At 44.9% G+C, this 22,978-nt stretch overlaps 1 protein-coding gene across 4 annotated transcripts in view; it reads right to left on the minus strand.

Moving 5' to 3' along the window:
* Positions 1-20,020: 20,020 nt before the first annotated feature.
* Positions 20,021-22,978, minus strand: part of LOC102453956 (uncharacterized) — a 53,608-nt gene continuing 50,650 nt past the window's right edge. For 3 of the 4 annotated variants that reach the window (XM_006114383.4, XM_075940277.1, XM_075940257.1), the window contains 2 exons: positions 22,770-22,914; positions 20,021-22,033 (listed from right to left, as the gene is read on the minus strand). In XM_006114383.4, coding sequence (XP_006114445.2) covers positions 21,978-22,033; positions 22,770-22,914 — 201 coding nt within the window. In that variant the 3' untranslated portion in view covers positions 20,021-21,977. The remainder of the gene's footprint in view (positions 22,034-22,769; positions 22,915-22,978) is intronic. The other variant, XM_075940268.1, reaches the window with a different exon arrangement.

The raw sequence follows: 22,978 nt of genomic DNA on the forward strand, positions 1-22,978 counted from the left end.
AAGTTTATTTTTCCTTAGTGGAGAATACCACCTTTGTGGTGAAAACATTACGTTTTCTGTAAATACGGCAAGAATGTTCCTTTTCAGGGTTCTTGAATTTTGTGTAATTGGGGACTGTGCCTTTAAGAGCTTCCCAGACAGAGTATGTGGGAGAGATGCTCTTGTTATGCCCACCCAGTTGGAAATGGACACAGAATTAAAGCAGATCTCATGCATCTTATGCACCAAATGACAACTGATAACCATGACTTCATGAGATAATCCTCATTTTGTTATGTCTCCTTAATGTCCGCATCACCGGATTAGATACTGTGGCACCATGGTCCTATGGTACTCCAGTGCTGGTTATTCTAGAAACATGATTAGATGAAAGCATCCTGAATTATCTTTTGGGACTGATGCAATATTATCACTTCATGCCATTGCAGCTGCAGTGAGCTAGGCCAGCTACTCTGTTGGTGACACATGCAATAGGCAGTATTTCTATGAGATCTCCCTCTCCTGTCTGATAGAGTTATGAGAAAGAATGGCTACTGCTTTGCAATGCAATAGCCTTCCTTCAGAATCCCAGAGGAGCTGTAATGCATTAGCTTTCAGTAGTCCCCTCTCTATCTATATTATCCTAAGGAAGAAATATGTTTTTCACACGAGTTTGGCTTATCCACCTGACAAAGTGCAACAAGGGAGGCAGTTTGTATAATAAAGTTCCTTTTTTTTCTTTGGGCCAAACCACTTTTTTTACATGAATTTGCCATGACAAGTTGGTTCCTAATCAAACTATGCAAGTGGAAACACAGTTCTTCAATTGTCTGCTATTTTGTTTTTTAAATTAGTCACTCCCATTATATTCTAGTGCTATTTGCATTGTCAATGAAAAGAACAGTTTGTTTGTTTTAATCAGTAATGAGTATGAACTTGGACCAATATTTTGGCAGCTTTGTAATTACACCCAAATGTAAACATTCCCCACTGAGACTGAATCTAATCTCTCCACTGTTAACCCAGGATCTGGGAAACTATGACTGCGGTAGAGCAGTGTAGCAACTGGAGTTCACCATGGGCTCTCTTATAAAGTTATCTCCGGTGCCTGGCCTTTGATGATTCAGTCCTGCTGCAGTTCATCTGAAATTCTTCAGTTAGCTTTTTCCATTCCCCACAGTGGAGGCTTCATAATTCTTAAACATTTCAGAGGAAGTCTCAAAGGGGTAGCCGTGTTAGTCTGTAACAGAAAAAACTTAAAAAACCACAAATAGTCCTGCAACCCCTTAGGGTATGTCTACACTGCCACCCTAGTTTGAACTAGAGTGGCTAATGTAGGCATTCGAACTTGCAAATGAAGCCCGGGATTTAAATATCCCAGGCTTCATTTGCATGTTTCCGGGCGGGCGCCATTTTTAAATGCCCATAGTTCGAACTGACTGCGGCTACACGCGGCACGGACTAGGTAGTTTGAATTAAAGCTCCTAATTCGAACTACCGTTACTCCTCCTGCAATGAGGAGTAACGGTAGTTCGAATTAAGAGTGTTAATTTGAACTACCTAGCCCGTGCCGCGTGTAGCCGCGGGCAGGTAGTTGGAGCTACTGGGCATTTAAAAATGGCGGCGCCCGGGAACATGCAATGAAGCCCGGGATATTTAAATCCCAGGCTTCATTTGCAAGTTCGAATGACTACATTACCCACCCTAGTTCAAACTAGGGTGGCTAGTGTAGCCATACCCTTAGGGTATGTCTAGACTACAGGGTTTTGTCGACAGAAGTTTTGTCAACAGATACTGTCGACAAAGCTTCTGTCGACAAAGAGCGTCTAGACTACATCCAGTTCTGTCAACAAAGCAAGCCACTTTGTCTACATAACAGTGTGGACGCAAAGGACAGTGTAGATGCAATAATGCCTGCTATCGACAGAACTCTGTTGATAAAAGGCATAGTTTTGTCGACAAAAGTCCACTTTTGTTGACAAAACCCTGTAGTCTAGACACACTCTTAGGGTATGTCTACACTACCCTCCTAGTTCGAACTAGGAGGGTAATGTAGGCATACCGCACTTGCAAATGAAGCCCGGGATTTGAATTTCCTGGGCTTCATTTGCATAAGCGGGGAGCCGCCATTTTTAAAACCCCGCTGGTTCGAACCCCGTGCAGCGCGGCTACACGGGGCACGAACTAGGCAGTTCGAACTAGGCTTCCTAGTTCGAACTACCGTTACTCCTCATGAGTAAGCCTAGGAAGCCTAGTTCGAACTGCCTAGTTCGTGCCCCATGTAGCCGCGCTGCACGGGGTTCGAACCAGCAGGGTTTTAAAAATGGCGGCTCCCCGCTTATGCAAATGAAGCCCGGGAAATTCAAATCCCGGGCTTCATTTGCAAGTGCGGTATGCCTACATTACCCCGCTAGTTTGAACTAGCGGGGTAGTGTAGACATACCCTTAGAGACTAACAAAACATGTAGATAGTATCATGAGCTTTCGTGGACACAGCCCACTTCTTCAGATGAATGAGGGCATGTACAGGCAGCCTGGCTCCTACTACATTTAAACTGCACAGCCACAGTGGAAGTAGGCCTGGGACCTAGCGTGAATCAGGACTGCTTCAGTCCCAGCTCAGGCCAGATCCGGACCACTGTGGCTCTGCCTTTCAAATGTAGTAAGAGCAGCTCTACTTGAAATGTGCAGGTGGCTCTTGTTGCATAAAAAAGCCTCCAGCTGAGCTTACTTGATTTTACACATGCATTTTCTGAAAATACACTAACTATAAGGTGTAAAGTTTTAAACAGCAACTCGTTGTATCTTTGTCAAACTTTGCAACTTTGTAACTCTCAGCGCTTTTTGCGGAAAAGCGTCCGTGCCAATCTAGACATGGTTTTGCACAAGAAAGCCCCAATCGCCATTTTCGCCATCTGGGCTTTTTTGGCGCAAAACGATTCTCAGCTGTCTACACTGGCCCTCTTGTGCAAAAGCATTTGCGCAAGAGGGCTTTTTCCCGAACAGGAGAGTCATTGTATTTGTGGAAGAACACTGACAATCTTACATTAGATCGTCAGTGTTCTTGCACAAATTCAAAGCAGCCACTGTAAACAAATGGCAAGTTTTTCCGCAAAAGCAACTGCTTTTGCAGAAAAACTTACCAGTCTAGACGCAGCCTTTCTGTTTAATGTAATATTTTATTTAAAAATGAAGCCTGGCCAACAAACCCCCAATTGGGGCCTAACCCCCATCTGGCCGCAGCATCATAACACTCCTGCACCACCACATCTCCCAACCCTAGATCTGAGCCTATCGTACACTGGAACCCCCTGCCCTGAGCCTTTCACATTCCCAAACCTCTGCACCCTCAGTCTTCTGCCACAACACTTCTGCACCAGCCACACACTGCAAATCTGAGTCCTGAGCCCATCATACTCCCAGCCTACCTTCCCTGAGCCCATCACATACCCCAACCCAAACTCCTGCACCCTCACATCCACAAGCCTGTGGCTTGCTCAGTATCCCAACCCTCCATCTGACCCCAACACTCCCCAGCCTGGAGCCCCCTCCCCGAGCCAGAATCCCCTTCTCCACCTCCTTCTGCATCCAAATTCCCTGCCAAAGCTTGAACCTCTCACCCCTTTCCATTCTCAAATCCCTCATTCTCACCCCAGAGCCCACACCTACTGTCTCAACCCAGTGAGGGTAACAGCTAGACTGCAGGAGTTTTTCCAGGATTCCAGAGGTATCCCAGAAAAGCTCTTCCACGTCCAGGGATGTGGAAGAACAAACATGCTCTTTCGGTAACCCCTGTATTCCTTGTTCCAGGAGGAATAAAGAGGCTTCCAAAAGAAGGAGTTTTCTGACATTTGACCCAGTCTAGACAGGCGAATGTTGGAAAAATCTCTTCCTAAGCAGAATCGAAAAAAAAAAGCGGCAGTGTAGCCATACCCTGAGAGTGTATCGGGGCTGGGGATAGCAAGTGATGGAGAGGAGAACAGAGAGGGCAGGGCTTCAAGGAAGGGGTGAGGTCTTGGGAAAAGAATGGGACGGTAGATCTTGGCTTGTTTTGACATTTAAAAAGTGATCTTGGGAGTAAAAAGGTTGGAGACCACTGGTCTATAAGGTGCCACAGGACTTCTCTTTGTAACCTTTGTAACTCTCAGCCACTTTGCCTGTAACTTGCCTGAGCGATGAAGAGAGAGAGAGTGTGAATGTGTGTGTATATTAGGAGTTGCAAGGCTGAGGCACATGGTGATGAGTCATCAGACTGCAGCTTTGCAGGAGAAAGGGGAGTCTGGGCATGCTCCCTGGTGACGAGGTGGCTGAGTCACAAGGGTCATTCAGACACAATAAAAGAAGAGGGAGCACATGTGAGACTGTCTTTTTTTTCTTCCCCCTGCTCCTGAGAAGCTCCTTTCTACAGCCAGTGTCTCGCCTGACTAGCTCCCCAGCCATGATCAGCAGACAGAGCCTCCAGAATCTACATGCCTTGGCTCCTTCTGCAACCCATATGCCTGTGTAAGAGCGGGTGTGCCTGAGGCCAGGAATGAATGTGTGTGAATGGAGTGAATGAATGAGGGGTGTGTTTGTGTGTGTGTGTGTGAGCGAGAGAGAGATAGCTGGTCCCCCCGTTAGTTTAAACCTTTGGTGGCAGCTCTAATTTTGTAGTACACATAGTGGAGTGCTAATTCCTCAAACAATAAACCCATGTTAGTGTAACCCTGGGTGGTCTCCAGTGGGAAAAATTCGGAGTAACAGCTCTGACTAAATTTAAAAGGCAGAGCCTCAGTGCCACTGCCTCCCCCCCCCCCCAACACTACACCACAAAGATTAAGCTGGCTCTCCCCACCACTGGCTCCTGCTTTCCCCCTTTACTGCCTCTGATATAGAAGGACGGGGGGGGGGGGGAGAAATGCGAGTAGGTGACTCCATATCTAGTAGTCAACTATTCCGCTACTCTTTTACATCCCTAGTGGCCTGGACGCAACTGGGTGGGTTCAGTAATGTGGGGCTCTGAGAGTGGGGGTTCATCAGGGTGGTCCAGGTGCAGGAAGGGCTCATTTGGAGGTTTAAGTGCAGAAATCTCAGAGAGGAGTGGTCTGGATGCAGGGGGAGGGGCGTGGCACGGAGATCTGCGTGCTTGCTCCATACGAAGGGGAGTAAAGTGCAGTGGGGGGGGGGGGTCCAGGGCAGCAGGCTTAGTAGGTTTATTTCGGTACCAGCTACTCTGGGCATCTAAAATGACATGCTCATGCCACTGGGCAGGGATGCACAGCTACTCTTGCAGCTTCCCTTTGCTTCTCCATCAGATAGTCATTTTTCTTCAGGGGACATGCCATCTGCCTGTACCCAGTAGTGCAAAATTCCTCCAGGAGATACATAGTGTATAAGACCATCAGTGAAATGTTGCATAAGACTTCTTTTGCATGGGTCCCTTTGTGGCTCTTGTGGGGAACAGTAAGGAGCCCAGCCATTGCTGTTCCAGGACATCGAGGACTAGGCATTCAAGCCCATTGTGTTCCTTATTGTTTCTCAGCAAGTCGGAACATATCTCCCACACAAAAAAGCACTAATTTATTATTTACAGTGGTAAAATTCAAAATCCAAATGTACTTTTTTACAATACAAATTTCCTAGTGTTAAGATCACAGAATTGTTAGATTACACATGTGGTATATCACAGCAGGGAACCTATAAACTTCCCAGTGTCTCATGAAATGTGGCTATAGCCCTGCATATACTGGGGGAGCTACATCAGAACAAATCCCCAATGTGGATGAGCATTACCAGAGGAAAACACAACTTGCACTGGTGATTTCCACTAGTAAGCTGCCAGAGTAAGTCACGCTGGTGTGTCTACACTAGGGGTTTACACCTGCATCAAGAAGAAGTTACTCACTCTGTATAGTAATGATGGTACTTCAAGATGTGTGTCCCAGTGGGTGCTTCACTCAGGTGTCGGTGTGTCCTCATGCGGGTGATTGGAGATTTTTAGCCTAGCAGTGCTTCCCCACGCTACTCATGCTCAGCAGCCATCTCGCGCTGTTTCCATACATTAGTTGTGCATGCAGCACAAGTGTCCCTCACTTCCTTTTCTACTGGAAATCCTGTAACAGACTCCAAAGTAGAGGGGAGGAGAGAGTAGTGGAACACCCACAGGGACACACATCTCGAAGAACCATTGTTACTGCGCCGGGTGAGAAACGTCTTCTCCTTCGAGTGGTGTCCTTATGGGTGCTCCACTCAGGTGATTAAAATGCAGTACCCACCATTGTAAAGGTGGGACTTTGGAGTCATGTACTGGCAGAGGCAAGGAATGCATTGCCCACGGTGGAGGTAGGTATTGGTCCTCACAGTAACATATAATGTTGCATAAAACTATGCAGAGGACCATGAGGCCGCCCTGCAGCTGTCGGCTAGCGGGACATTGTGTAGAAAGGTGGTAGATGCCGCCATCACTTGGGTGGCGTGTGCTGTGATTGCTTGTGGTGGCTCCTTGTTTCTGAGTCTATAGCAGGTATTTATGGAAGTTGCTATCCACCTGGATACATGATGGCTGGTCCCTTGGCAGGACCAGACATGGATATAAAAAGTCTGTTAGATTTTCTAAAGGGTTTTGTTCTGTAATATAGAATGTGATCGCCCTTCATGCATCAAGGGTATGTAGTGCCACCTTCCTCGGGGAGGCGTGTAGCTTAGGGTAGTAGGTGGGCAGATAAATGGGCTCATTCAGGTGAAAGTTGGAGAGAACCTTTGGTAAAAACTGCAGCTGGGGTCTGAGAATAATCTTCTCTCTATTGAAAAGCATATACAGTGGGTTGGCCATCAGGGCAGTGATGTCACTTACTTGTCGTGTTAATGTGATCATGACAAGGAAGGATGCTGTCATGACCGGGTTTTGCATTGAGGCCGTTGCAAAGGGTTTAAAGGGAGGTCTTGTTAAGGAGTCTAATGCAAGGTTCAGGTCCCAGGGTGGGACGAGTGGACATCTATGGGGTCATGCCTTTGAGAGACTTGCTAAGAACCATTTAGTGATAGGATGGGCAAACACAGAAGCATCATTCACTGGCTTGTGGAAAACGATGGTGGCCAACAGATGGACTCTTATAGAGCTAATAGAGAGTCCTGCATCAATGAGGTCCATCAAGTATTCCAAGATGGTCGGTATTGGGGAGGAATGTGCTTATACATTGCATTGGCTATACCATTCCTGAAAACTTTTCCATTTGTTTTGATACCTCATGGAAGGGCAGAGACTGCTGAAAAGGATCTGTTTCACTCTCTGGGAGCAGGTAAGTTCATCGTTCTGGAACCATGGAGAAACCAAGGGGTAAGCTTCAGGCTCTGAGAGTTTGGGTGAAGCGTTTGTCCATTGTGTTGAGTTAATGACTAAGAAGTGATGGGGAGCTGAATGGGTTTGGCGACTAATGGATAATGGAGGTACAGAAACCAATATTGTCTCGCCCAATATGGTGTTATCAGGATGACCTTCACTCAGTCCTCTTGGATCTTGTAGATTACTCTGAGGATCAGGAGAATCAGAGGCAATGAGTATGAAAGGGGAGCTGTCCGTGGTATGATGAATGCATCCCCTGCCGAGTGTTTGCCCTTTCCCCCTCAGGAACAGAAGCAATGGTATTTGCAGTTGGTTTTTGTGGTGAAGAGGTCTGTGACTGGGAACCCCCATTGCCAAAAAATGGGTAAAATGATTGTCAGGCTGAGTTCCCATTCATGGTGTTGGGAGAAATGTCTGTTCAGCTCATCTGCTCTGGTATTCTGTTGGTCTGGTATGTACATTATGGTCGGTTCCAGAACTTGACTGCCTAGGCAGATAGTGAGCGTGATTGGGCAACCCCCTGTCTGTTGATGTAGTAAATACAGGGAGTCCATAAGGACATGAATAGTATGGCCCTAGATCAGTGGCAAAAAATGGAGACAAGCGTTGCAGACTGCTCAGAGTTCTAAGATACTGATGTGCAGTGTTGTCCCTCATTGTGACCATTTGCCTTGCCATATGTAGTGTCCACAGTGGGCTCCCCAACCTAGAAGGGAGGCATCCATAGTGATTACCCATAAAGGATCTGGGTGGTAAAAGGGGACTCTGGACAGAAGGTTGTGTGGGCAGGTCCACCATCGCAGCGATGTGCGTACTAGTGGTGTGAGTGTAACTCACTTGATGAGGTTGTGTTGATTGGGGATATACACGGATGCCAGCCAGACTTGTCGGCATCGCATATGGAATCTCGCCAGGGACACCACAAATGTTGTGGTTGCCATATGTCCTGTAAATATATTTGGATGGTTGTCACTGGGGTCTGTAAAATCGTTTGAACAACATTGCACAGTGTTTGGAAACAGCTCAGAGGGAGAAACGCCCTGGCCACAGTAAAGTTTAGAAATGCTCCGATTAATTCTATTCTCTAGACAATGTCCAGAGTAGATTTCCGTACATTTATTAAGAGACCCAGCCGGGTAAAAGTGTCTCAAGTAAGGTCTGTAATGATCATTGTGTGTTGTCAGGAAGATCTTTTGATTAAGCAATCGTTGAGGTACAGGGAATATGATGACTCCCTGCTTTCTGAGAGAGCCTGTGACTGCTACCAGGGTCTTGGAGAAGACGTGTTACACTGTTGACAGTCCAAAAGGAAGGACTTAGTATCGATAATGATCCTTGCCTACCATAACCACCTGTGGGCTGGATGTATTATTATATGAAAGTACGCATTTTAAAGGTCGAGGGACGAGAACCAGTCCCCTTCGTCCAGTGCTGGGATGATGGATCCCAGAGTTACCATACTGACCTTGTTGCGTACAAACTTGTTAAGCTTTCTGAGGTCTAAGATTGGCCTCCATCCCCCTGTCTTTTTCAACGTGAGGAAATACTTGGAATAGAACTCTCTTCTGTGAAATTCTGGTGGAACTCACTCTATGGCCCCTAATCTGAGCAATTTTTGCGCTTCTGCTTATAGGAGGGGCTTGTGAGAGGGGTTCCTGAAGAGGGACAGGAAAGGGAGGCAAGTAGGGAGTATAGACAGTAACAGGATGGTGTAGCCAGTTCTTATAATCTCGAGGACCCATCAGTCCATAGTGATGAGGGCCCATTGGTGGTAGAAGGGCCTCAATCTGTGATGGAAGATTTGGATGGTGTGCACCAGATGGAGGAGATGGTCGCTCATATCCCCGACCAAAGTTTCAAATTTGCTACTTGGGAGGAGCGGATTGAGATGTGAATGGCTGGGCATGCTGTGTCCTTCTTCTATTTGGCCTTTGCTTTGATCTGTTGTCAAATGGCCTCTAATGCTGCCTTTGATAGGACGTATCTCTTATCTTCTGATATGGTGTGTATCTCTTCCTCTTACTGGGGGGGGGCGGGTACATTCCAAGTGTGCAGAGGGTTGTATGCGAGTCTTTCATGGAATGGCGGGCTCAACTATTCATGGCTAAAATGGATTTAACCATGAATAGTTGAACTCTGTCAAAGGGCAGATCCTCCACTTTGGTTTGCAATTCCCTAGGAACACCAGATGTCTGCATCCAGGAAGCTCGGTACATAACATCACCGTTGCCAGTGATCATGCCTCCATGTCCACTATATCCATCGACACTTAAAGCACCATTCAGGCAATGGACTGGCCCTCTTTCATAATGGACTGCATGTAGGGCCTTTTTTGTTCTGAGAGGTTATTGAACAACGCCTGAAGTTTGGTGTAATTGGACTAGTTGTAATTGGCCAGGAGGGCTGCATAGTGGGAAATTTGAAACTGGAGTGAGTGTAGCCAAGGATTAGACCTTCTTCCCGAAGAAGTCTAGTCTTTTGTGGTCTTTGTCCTGGGGAGCTGACGTATAGTGTGGTTGTCTAGACTGGTGGAGGACAGAATGAACAACTAAAGAATTTGGCTGTGGATGAGAAAACAGGAAATCCACATCCTTTGCTGGGACAAAGTATTTTCTGTCGGCTCTGAGGTTGGTGGGTGTAATAGAGGCTGGTGTTTGCCATATAGCTGCTGTTGGCTCTGTAATGGCCTTATTTATCAGTATTGTGACCTTGGAAGATGTGGAATGTTGTAAAATTCTTAATAGTTTGTGCTGGTTTTCTTGCACCTCTTGTAAAGGTATGTCTTGTGACTGTGCTACCCTTTTGAATAACTCCTGAAATTGTTTGAGGTTGCCAGCTGGTGGAGAAGTGGAAGTGGGAAACATCGTTTCATATGGGGAAGACAAAGATTGCTGGAGAAGGGATTGCTTGAATGAGTTCCACTGTGGTATGTCATCATCATCCTCTACTAGGCCAGTTTGTGTCGTGGCTGAGGGGAAATGAGCTAGAGAAGACTGAACCATTTGTGGAGATTTAACGGGGGTGCACAGTTGAGTGGCAAGTTCAGTGCCGATGACGTGGTCAAAAGTGTCCTGTGCCAGGTCTGGTATTGGGAGAGGATGGTGTAGGAGAGAACTAGATGTTTTTGGAAGAATGTGGGTGCTGGCTAGATTCCACAATCCTAGGGGAATTGGGAGACAACTTATTTGTTGGCCCCAGTGAGGAGGGCATTGATGCAGGTGGTAGCCAGTGCCAAGGCTGCAGTTCACTCTCTTTAGACTTTGGCACCTGTGGTGAGAGGGGATGCTTAGATGCTGCTGGGCGCCAAAAGTCCAGTACTTGCAGTGCTGTGGTATTTTTCAACACTGGCCGAGGCAGCATATTCATGGGTGCCGGTGTGAACGGTGCCAGCATGGTGCCCTTTCTTTTTGGTTCTGACTTGGCACCTTGGTCTGTACCGTCTTTTGTTTATGTGCCATGCTGGATGTTGACAGCACTGGCAAGTGCCCAGCATGTGAAGCGGATGGCACGGCAGGCGAGAAGTGTGCTGGAGAGGCCTGTGACTTACGTGAATCCCTTTATGGGTGATGAGCTAGCCCTTTTTCTTGGTATTACAGGTTCTAAGGCGGGCATTGTTTTGGCTTCTGGCAATTGAAATTTCTGCCATATTTTTGAACCTTGTGGTCCCCTTGTGGTCCTTCCTGGCCCTGGTGGTCATACTTTGACAATGTGGGCACTTCTGCGCCACAAAGCCTTCACCCAGGCACTTTATACATGAGGCGTGACCATCTGAAGTGGGCATCAAGTCTTTACAGGAGTCAAATTTTTTAAAACCAGGAGACCCTGGCATAATGCTGACTGGAGCTAGGAACTTGAAGCAAGAACCCAATGAAAGGAAGACAAACCGGGGTATAACTTTTTTTTTAACTATAACTAACTAACGCTACTATCTCTAAAACTGACTAAACTGTAACTATGTATTTCTATGTTTTCCTTGGGTGAGGAGAGCACTGCTGGCAACTCCATCTTCTGCTGAGGATGGTAGAAAAGGAACTGAGGGACACTCGCACTGCGTGTGCAGCTAACGAACAAAAACAGTGCAAGACGGCTGCTGCGCATGCACTGTGTGTGTGGGGGGGGGGGGAATGGCACTGCTAAGATAAAAAATCTCCAATCACTAGTGTGAGGATGCATCGACACCTGAGTGGAGCAACCACAGGGGCATGCTCAAAGGCAAATATAATTATAGCCATGAAAATTTCCCTTATCCATGCATATACATGAAATCCATCACAAGAATGTTTTATAGGTACATTCAAAGTGAAGGCGTCTAACACCAAATAAATCGACACACGTTAAGTGTGTTTTTCTTAGCAAAGTTCTGCACAGAGCTCTTCTATGATGAAAACCCTGCACAGAGAAGCTTGCTGGCTGCTGGCATTTTCAGCCTACCTTTCCCTCTACCTGTAAGGTGTCTGTGGCATATTCAAAGGAGCTCCCCTGGTCTTAAAAGATGCTAAATGGAATATTATTGTCTGATTTTTCATAGAATCATATGGAGGTGGAGAGAAAATTAGTAATGAACAGGCTGAACTAAGTGTATTGACTTGCTGTTCCTAGGGGTGGTGGAAAGAATATCCTGTTTGGATAAAGGAATCAGTATTTCATGTTGTTCATCTGGGAAATGTCAGGGATGCCTATGGCGCTGTATAAATAAAAACATGATTATTAGTTTCTACCTCTACCATTTTATGAAAACACGAGTTGTTCTCTAGCACTCAACTATGGCTCTTGTGATTCTTTGATGTGGTCAGCAGATGCTTGCTTTTTTCGAGGAAATGTTTACAGAATGTTTTTACAACATCATGCAAAGAAAAATACACACTACCTCTGAGCCAATGCCCATTGAGATTGGTTAACAGACACACTTGACTACAGTAGGAGTTCGGTCAGACGTACGCAGAACGCTGAAGACTTACAAAAGACCAGCAGGACACACGGTTAGAAGCAGAAATTATATCTGATGTGCTGAATGGTGTATGGACAACTTTTCATTATTACTTACCGATGAAACCACCCAGCCTGACTGAAACAAAACATGAAGCATTCCAAGCAGCTTATGAAGACATTCCAAGAAGATTTCCAGGCTTCTTCAGGCTCCTGGCAAGATTAGGGAAAAATATTTCTAGAATGAAGATGCTGCATTTCATAGTCGTGTCTGCATATTTCGGCCCCCTTTTTCCCTATCCCATATCCTACAGTGATTTAGTCACTACCAAATTCCAGGCAAGAAAACAAATGACTTGCTGAAAGCAATACACAGAAGGATGCTTGTTTCTAGACAGTCCCCACACAGCGAGCTGGACATCCCGGAGAATAAAGCTAAATAAAAAAGGAAAATAGAGAGAGTCTTGTGTCTTCCACTAGGTAAAGTATGTAACTCTCTACCAGTCATCCAAAAGTGATGCATGGCGGGGGGAGTCAAGTTCCCCCATCCCACCCACCAGATTATCCTGCTGGGAGGAGGAGGGAAAGGAGTTCCGTCCTTCTTTCCCTGCACCTCTCCCTTGGCAGGTTCAGATATCTGGGAGCTGGGCAAGGAATGGGATGGAGCTGCTCTAACCTGAGAAACCCTGGCTGTGAGGCAGCAGTGGCCCACTTGGACTTAGCTTCTAAGGACTGGGGCTGAGCAATTTGGAGCTACCCTGTCCCCTGGCATGCTTGGACCCAGGAACCTGGGCATATGATTTCCATTGGTAAGCTACCCCCATAGTTATTACATCACTTGTGCATGTGCAGCCAATACTTGTGGTGACACACTTCCTTCCCAGGAGCATTTGTATCAGTGCGGAGTGCAATGCATTGTGACGGGGGTCAAGTGTCTCCTCCTTCCCACCCACAGACTGGCCTGCCAGGGGTACAGAGGGAGAGTGGTTTAGTCCTCCTCTCCTATTGCCTCGTCTATCACCAGGAGTAAAATTTAAGTGTAAATGCTTTCACCGCTAGATCAACGTAACCTGCCTTGTGTTGACCTAGCCATGTAGTGAAGACTAGGCCTAAAAGTTAGAGAACTTTTGACATGTCACCTTTCACCAAAATGCAGCTAGCTCTGGCACGGAGCATGGCACTAATTTAACAGTGTATAACAATACTAACCGGTAACCTGGGACATTAAGGGTATGTCTACACTACAGCCTTATTTTGAAATATCTTATTTCAAAATAGTTATTTCAAAATAAGATATTTCGAAATAACGCATCTACACACAAAATGCATTTCATTTTGCTATTCCGAAATAGCACGTCCACACTGAGTGGACTCTGAATCGCATTTAAGGTCAGGAGTTACTTTGTGTGGCTGCTGCTTGAGGCTATCTGAGGTCTGTGCTTAAAGGTATTGCCCCCCGCCCCCCGACAGCCAGTTCTCACTTTTCCCTACTTGTTTGTCTACCTCGATGAGGGACAGCAAAGCAGCTTTGTCTCTGTATGCTCTGGTTGCCCTCACTCGGGACACCACTGCACTCTGCAACATGGAGCAAGAGCTGCCCATGGGTACTCTGGTGCTTCTCATGGACACGTTGCTGCGAGCCTGGCTGCACTTGCTGCAGGCTGCCATCTGGGAGGTCCATCGGGGGGCTGTCAGTATCCAGGAGGCCCTGCGGGAGAGCTCCCACCCTGAGGCGCACTAAGAGCCTCCCTGGTCTGCCCCACTGGGGGCTTGTGCATCATTCCTCCCTCACATCCTTCCACTTACCCCTCCCTAACCCCCCTTCCTGATGTTAAATAAAATACATGTATTTTCATAAATACAACTCTGTTTGTTTAACAAAACGGGGGGGGAATGAAACTCTGGTGAGACTGGGGAAAAGAGGCAGGAGAGGGGAGGAGAAAGGGTGGGAGAAGGGAGGGGGAAACCTGGGAGGAGGGAGCTGGAAGGGGGAAGCAAGGAGAAGAAGGCGGGAGGGGAAGCTCAGGGTTCAGGGTTGGGGGTCTCGTTGGACCAACTTGATTTTCATGTGAACCTGCTCCTGGGTTCGCATGTGGCCTTTGGTGGCCAGGCTGGCAGCTATCCTGCCATAGACGGCCGCGTTCCTCCATCTAGTGTGGAGATCATGGACATTGGGGGCATCCCCCCCCAAACTTGAATAAGGTCCATGATCTCCACCCTGGACCAGGAAGGTGCCCGCCTTCTCCAGGCCCTGGCAGGCTCCTGGGAGCTGGCAGACTGCTCCTGGGGAGTGCTGGAGAGCTGGCTGCCAGTGGCTTGCTGACTCATGTTTCAACACTAGTTCCAAATCACTGCCTGCTGTGTAGTCTCGGACTAGGTTATTTCAAAATAATGTTGCTGAGTAGATGTACCCTTGGTAACTAAATCTATTACTGGCCCTGTAATTTGGACCAGAGATTGAGACTGGTAACCACTCCCCTCCCCCCGTGCTTTATAAAGTATTGTATGGAATCTTAAATAGACTCCATAAGATCAGGGCCTCGTTTGTCTACCAAATCCCAAACTGGCATCTTTGGCACTGCTCTACTATCCTATTACATATTAACTTGCAGCAGCGCTGTGCACTATGGAACCCTCTTTGTTTTCACACTTCACATAGCTCACCCATTCACACAATGACCACACCACATACCTTCTGAAATCAGCCAAGAGCACAGCCTGGGGATACAGGGCTGGAGGCCCCACAGTGCTATAGACAAACTGCAGCAATACACATACAAGATGGCTAAGTAAGGGATCAGTATAAGCATTTGCCTCCAGAAACAGAACATCCATGAGGGAGACTTACACTTTTTCCCAGAAGAAAGCTCCTACTGTCAGCTTTTAAGAAAATGTCTTATTTATCAGCTAGTTAAACAGGCAAGTAGCTGGATGTTAAATTTACTGACAGTTGGCAGCACAGCAACTCAAGCTCAAGGGCCTTCTACCAAGAACTGTGTTTAGCATGTAACTCAGTTTGATGACAAAAGCAGAGAAGCATATCTTGCAGACAGAACCACAATAAATAACATGAGAAAGGGACGCTGCTAGATAGCCCCTTAGTTCAAGGTTCTCTGCCCTAAAAACTGTTTGGAATAATGCAGTCTGTCATGTCCTTCCTTTCTACAAAACAGTGAGAATATGGGGAAAATCACATGGGCACAGTTGCATGGTCAAAAAAATGTGTTTATTAACTATGTACAATTTTACAAGACTTAGCTCCAGTGCCAGATTTATGCACAAGCTATGTAAGATACATTTTAGAGCCTCAGATTATGAAGGGCCTTTGAATAAAAAAAAGGACTAGTTTTTAGTTGCATCCACTCCTATGTACCACCATATATGTAAATATAAAACTTTGTGATGTCTATTTTCATTGTCCTTTCCATTAGAATAATTCATTGTTTTTAGGTAATGATATGTGGCCTCTTAAACTGGACATAGTTTAGGGCCTCAGCAGGTCTTAATCCAGCCCTGCCTCGCTCCCTGCTGTTCTGGCAGGGTCCTGATGGGTTCAGCAACAGACAACAGGAAGGCCCACTGGAGACCACCCAGATTATTTAAAAGACTTGTTCCCAGTTCCTATACAGTACAATCTGGAACTAACTATTTTTAGTGTGAGTACACATTACTCAGGCAGCTGTGTCCACAGCAGATCAGAGAACCTGGCCACACCCAAGACACACTCTGAGTTGGCTTGCTAATGCTTCCTTGTTAAAAAAAAAAACATTGCAGCACAAGGGGAACAATTTTACCTCTTCTAGGTTCCTTGAGCTCTTATGTGCCTTTGGGCTGCTACTCCTTTCCTCAATCACATATTCATGCTATACCAAAAGGAAGAGTTACACATACCCTCAAAAACATGTGCCCCAATTTTTCCAACTTTAAGTGTTTATTTAGCACAATGCAACATAATTACCTCGATTAGATTAATAGATATTCTCCCTCTAATGCAGGACAATTCAAATTCTGAAAGGCGAGACTAGCAACAGTTCCTGCAGGCGGCTACATCTTTGAATGAAATAGCGAAGTGCAGTTTTCTGATGGGTTTCTCATCAGTTCGTACTACTAATTTATAAATAGTAATGGTGGTGGCTACCATAGACATGTGATACGTGATGCAGAGCTAAACAACGTGTCTAGACTACAATGCATTTCTTCCCTGATACAATCCGTTTGTGGCTTAAGGAAGAAATAGCATAGGCTGTAACTCTGTAGATTTAAGTTACTCTTGAAGGCATACTGCTGAAAACTGAACAATGTCTTCAGAAGTGAAAGTAAACCAGTGCTCCTCCCAGGGCTTTCCTGCTGGCTGAAGTGCTAAGCAGCAGGCAGGTGAAAGGGACTAGCTGGGGGCATGCCCTAGCCTTGAGCCCCATCCCCAGGGCATGGTTTAGGGAAGGTAGCGGGACTGAAGCGTCTCCTTCTCCAGTTCCTACTGATACTGCTTGTTGCCTATTGTTCACTATCAGGGAAGGAAAGCAAAGCACACAGTGTCCCTGCCTTCCTCTCCCTCCTGTCTGGTGCAGGGAGGGGGAAGAGGAGTGAGCGAGCCACCCTGACAGTGATGAAAGGGGAAGAGCAAGCAACAAGCAGCATCAGTAGTAATTGGAGGTGACTTCAGCCCCCCTGCCCTCCCCTAAAAGGTGCCCTCTCCCTTTGCACCTACCCCACACCCCCCAAACTCCTACCTTGTGCCCCCTGCCCTTACCCTGATTCCTACACCCCTCCACACACCCCCAAGCACCCTACTCTGAGACCTTCCTCACACCCACAACCCTGACTTCTGCACTATCATATACCTCAACCCTCTATCCTGAGTCCCCCCCACCACCATCTCCAACCCTGTCTCCTTCATCTCCCCACACAAACCCAGCCTCCTGCCATGGCTTCTGAACACCCCACACCCATTGTTCCTTCTAATCTTTTTCATCCTCGTGGGGATTTTTTTCAGCCATGTGCTGAATAATTTTAATGTGCACTGAGCCATGTGCAAATGTGCACCACCAGTAGAAACAAAAACAATCTAGTTGTGGGCATTCTGCTAATGAGGTGGGCAGCATTTGAATCTCTCCTTAGTGGCCAAACAAGCACACAGCTTACAGGGAACAGTGTCCACACCCCAATCTCCTGCCCTGAGCCCCTTGCACTCCAAATCACACTTAAATTTCTTACAAGTACTGTCATATCACATACACCCACAACTTCTTGCCCTGAGCATCGCCCCGCAGGGGAGCAATCCAACAATGCTTGGAAGAAATTTAAATTACTTACACTCTTGAATGTCTTACTTATTTTATTCCTCACAGCATCAGAGAAATGAGACCTTGCTACTGAAGATGGTGTTGATGCTCTGAATATTCCGGAACCTGTAACGGATGTGAATTATTCTGAGCAATAGGAAAGGAGAGGAATGGCTACCATTTTAATTTGGTCTAATATAATGTCCAAAAAATTAAGTCAGACATGCTGAGAAGTGAATCAACAACCTAGAAACCTTTGAAAAGCTTGGGCTTTTCAAATAGAATCTAAGGGAGTCAGGCACCTCTCTCATCTGGAAATTCAATGAGAGTTGACTTTAGATTCTCTTGAAAATCCCAGGCCAAATTTTAAAAGCCCAGTTAAACAGTAGACTACCTAGAGTTCTCTAACTCATGCATGAGTTAAGCAGCTTTATGTCACTTTATGCCACCTCCTCTCCTGAGCTGTACTGAATGCTCCTAGGCTACAGCTGAGTATCCAGCCTTGAACCTTTTAAGAACATAAGAATGGCCACATTGGTTCAGAACAAAGGTACATCCAACCCAGTATCCTATCTGCTGACAGTGGCCAATGCCAGATGACCCAGAGGGAGAGAACATAACAGGTAATCCCTCTCCTGTCATCCATTTCCAGACAAAGAGGCTAGGGACACCATTCCTACTCATCTTGGCTAATAGACATTTTATCAGTTGCTTAGCTTCCTAACCATAGGTACCAAGTTATCAGCTGTATAATAGGAACTAGACTTAGGCCAGGTCTACACTATGAGAGAATGTCAACCTAAGATACACAACTCCAGCTATGTCAATAGCGTAGCTGAAGTCAACCTACCTCAGGTCAAATTTCTGTAGCATCCCCACTGTGGGAGGCGGGTGGCTAACTATGGGTTTATTATAATTTGCCAGTACAAAACCAATAGTCAAATACAATAGCAACACTAGACACTGAAAGTATATCTTTCTCAGTTAACCGAGAATAAATGCTACATAAGCTCTAAAAATTATTACTGAGTGGCTAAAGCTTATACTGCCACCCAGTGGTTAATATAGATATGAATCCATTTATCTCTGTGTGATAGGTCAGGCCCTACCAAATTCATGACCATGAAAAACATGTCACGGACTGTGAAATCTGGTCTTTTTGTGCTTTCCCCCATATACTAAACTGATTTTATGAGGAAGATCAGAGTTTCTCAAATTGGGGTGCCTGACCCAAATGGGAGTTGCAGGGGGGGGGGGTCACAAGGATATTTTAGGGGATTGTATTGCACCCTGACTTCTGCCTTCAGAGATGAGTGGTGGCTGTTGGCCAGGTGTCCAACTCTGAAGGCAGCACCCCACCAGCAGCAGCACAGAAGAAAGAGTGGCCATCCCATCCCATGCCATCCTTACTGCCATCCTGTGCTGCTGGTGACAGAGGCTCTGCTTTCAGGACTGGACTCCTGCGCAGCAGCTGCCACTGTCCAGCTGCCAGGCAGCACCACCGCTTGCAGCAGCACAGACGTAAGGGTAGCAGCACCGCAATTCCCCAACCCCCCACTCCCCAGTAACCTTGCAAGCTCTCTACAAGTCCATTTTGGGTCAGGATTACAATTACAACATTGTGAAATTTCAGATTTAAATAGCTGAAACCCTTTGTTTAGTCTCCCCATATCCATGGAAAAATATAAGATTCAAGATGGATTCCAGGTAGCATGGTCACATGTTTTTCTAGGACCAATCACAGTTTGGGTTTATGGGAAAAAAACATTTACAGATTATTACCTTGAGTACTGAGCCATTATGTTTCCGGAGTATCAGTAATGGCCCTCCATTAGTGCATTTAGAATTATAAACAGATCCACACTTTGTATTTTTAACTTCATGTACAAAAGTGATATATGCACAGAAATAGAATATACACATTCAGCACATTGATATGTTACATGATGCATTTTGCATAAAATGTTGCTATGCTGATAAAAAGCACATGAGATCTTTTTAAGGGAAAAGGCAATATGCCACATTTATTAAGATTGCAATAGTAAAGCAGCTAACATATGCTTACATAGACATATACTATCCTAACAATATTTACCAGATTGATCGTGGATAGGAATAGGGCTCTATCAGTCGGGACTGATGCTCTAGAATCTTGGCAAGATGAACCCAAAAATTACGGCAAAGCAGCCCCTTTTTATAGCAGTTTTCCTTTGTTGGGATTAGTACGTTTTCCACCATCATCCTGTAATCAATTGCCGTGTGACGAGTGCTTGTGTTTTTAAGTCATTCTTCACATATCTCCATTATTTTGTCCCAACTGATAGGTGCTTGAATTATCCTTTAGAGTCGTCAATCTGCCCTTCATCCTCATCTTGATAGGGATATACAGCAATCTCCTGGCACTTTTACACCTGTTCTTTGCTTCTCCCTAGAACATCTGCTCTGGTGATGGCCTTCACACTTACCTTCTAACACATATTTTACTTTTACACACACACACACACACACACACACACACACACACAATTGATTTATTTGTTTTACGGAAACAATATGAATATTGAAGCAGGAACATCAAATTACAATTTAAATAAAACATACCCTTTACTTATTTCACAATACTAATTGTAAAACTTAAAACAAAAACCTTAAGAATCTATTCCTGCCTTATCATAAAAAACAAAGACAAACAGCCTGCTTAATGCATCTGTGCCAACAACACTAGTCTGTTCCTTTCTGCGTGTTAGAAAGGGTGGCTGGCAAGGTACACTGAGGCACATTATATTATATAAAGCTACATCTTAGCTACATGGCTACAATGTCTTTGAGTTATGCATATTCATACTCATAAGCTAACTGTCATAAAGCATGAGGGGCATGGCATATATGTATGCTACCTGAACAGACTTTCTTTTACAACCTAGGATACTTTGGTTTCTTTGAAGCTATTTGCCAACACATGTTTCCAGTTATTTACACCATGAAGGATGGTCTTGTGGTTCTGACAGCCTTACATGTTTCCTGTGTAATCTGGAGAAAGTCTCTTTGGCTCTATGTGCCTCAAAGGGACATCATGAAAGTTTCTAACAAACTTCGTTGGACTTTTGGGACAAGGATTGTCTTTAATTATATGTTACTACAGCACGTGGCATAACAGGGCTCTACAGTCTCAGCTGAGGCCTCTAGACATTATTATAAACAATAAAAATAATTTTCCTGCTTATGTCCAAATATTTCTGCATTTTGTGTCACTGTGATTAATTTGGGGACTATAGGTACAACTTACAAATTCTCTTTGATGTTATGAAATTATGAAATTGTATCAGGAAATACCTCTCTGAGGATGTGGAATCTACCATACTAGGGACAATGAGGAGTTATGAACTTTAATAACCATTCTCTAACCAAATAAAGGGTATGGTAAGGAGAATGCCCAAACAGGGAAACCAGTTCAACCAAGTTTCTCTGCAGAGAGGGGAATCTGAAAATATCCGGATGGAGAACAAAGAAACCAGAAGTTGGTAGGGGTCACAAAAATTTGAGGAAGACGCACAGATCAAGACACGGGAAGCTCTGGGCAGGAGAGCAGAAGAGAAATGCATGCTTTCTTAATAGGAGGTCCAAAATCAGAGAAAGCTAGCTAACTCAGCGTACATCTACATTACAGGGTTTAACTCGAAATAAGCTACACAAATTGAGCTATGTCAATTACGTATCTTATTTCGAAATAGATTATTCTGAAATAGGGAGTGTCTACACAGGACTTATTTCAAAATAGAGCACTCTTCCTGCGACTTTCCTTACTCATACAATGAGGGTTACAGGAGTTGGAGTAAGTCATCCTCCCGATTGACAGTGTTTTGACACCATTTCAAAATAACTGCCTGCTGTGTAGATGCGGACTAAGTTATTTTGGAATACCGCTAGTCATTTGAAATAGTGTTGCAGTGTAGACATACCCTTAGAAGTACTCAAAGATTCTAAAACGAAACCATGAGCTGAAGAAGAAGAATCCTGGACATCTCAAAGGAAGCCCAAGTCCAAAGAACTCTCCAGAGTGGTAAAGAAACTGAAGTAGGGAAAAGGCATATAAGTTTACTTATTATAGTGTTTATGTATCTCTTGTGTTGCTAAATAAAGAATAATTGTGTTTCAGAATGCTGTGCAAAGTCTGTCTGTGTGTCTGTTGGCTTTTACTGTCACAGGGGTAAGGTTTGGACTCTGTTCAGGAGGCTTAAAGAGCACACAGGATCCATTTCAATAGATCCCAAACACAACAGCCTGGGAAGTGCCCAACCAGACAGGAAGTTCTATTAGGGCTGTGTGCACATTATTATTTTAAGTTTATAATATCATATATTGCCTGGCATTTCAAGATTATTAACCTGCTACTTAATTATGTGGGAGGTTGATTCTTTTTAGGGGAGGAGGGTTGCCATGTCCCAAAACACTTCTGGTTGTTCTGATGTTTATGCGGGTTCATCTTCTTCAGCAATCACAGATGGCCCCTCTCCTTTATGTGATTCTGAAATTATTGAAAAAAATGTAAGAAAGATATTAAAAATAATTCATTGGTAAGATGATTATGAGTTGATACTTTGCTAGTCATTGAATTAAACAGATATGGTTCAACTGTAGCTACCACTCACTAATCTGCGCTCCAGTGTCATTTCAGTGACTTACAACTGTTATTCTAAAAGCATCATGGGTTCTCTTTCCACTTTTGATATTAACATACTAGTTTGTTAATGTTGTTCTACTCAGTTGCACTTCTCAGTTTCACAAGGCCCCTTCTATACAGAATGTTCTTCAAAACCTACACAATCAGGTCACTGTGGCACTGGTTTCAGGCTTATTAAATGCAATGACTCACCCATTATGGGACAATTAGTCCCTTTCAGACCTCCTCACAGGTGGTCATGCTTCAAGGGACTGCATTTCTGTTCTGTATTTATACAATGCCTAATGCAATGGGGGTTTAGCTCTAGCTACTTCCAAAACTGTGAATCAAAATGGCATAAGGTTATATCACTGATTCATCTGAATCTGTGTAATGAATTCTTTCAGTTGGTGAGACTAAGAATTTAAGGAGCTAAGAGTTAGCAGAGGTTCTTCTCAAGACATTTCCCATGTGATGGAAGAGGAATATGCGACAAACTACAATTTAGATTTTTCCGCATGTCAACTGAGAAAATACGGGATTCCAAATTTGAACCTTTCAGATAAAACAGAAATATTAGTTCATTGGTCTTGTGATGTACCTTCTGGCTTTTCCAAGGACGTAGTATCTACCTCTGATTCAGTCTCAGTCAACAAAGGATTTGTTTTTTCACTGTCTTCTTTCACTATGGCAACAGATACATCTCTGTGGGATGCAGATGCTTCTGAAGAACTGAAAATGGCCTGCTAAAACATAAGTGATTGGCTCAGTGTGCAGAGTATAATAAATAGAGACTATCTGAACAGAATT

Source organism: Pelodiscus sinensis, chromosome 1, assembly GCF_049634645.1.
Source record: "Pelodiscus sinensis isolate JC-2024 chromosome 1, ASM4963464v1, whole genome shotgun sequence".
Taxonomy (NCBI): Eukaryota; Metazoa; Chordata; order Testudines; family Trionychidae; genus Pelodiscus; species Pelodiscus sinensis.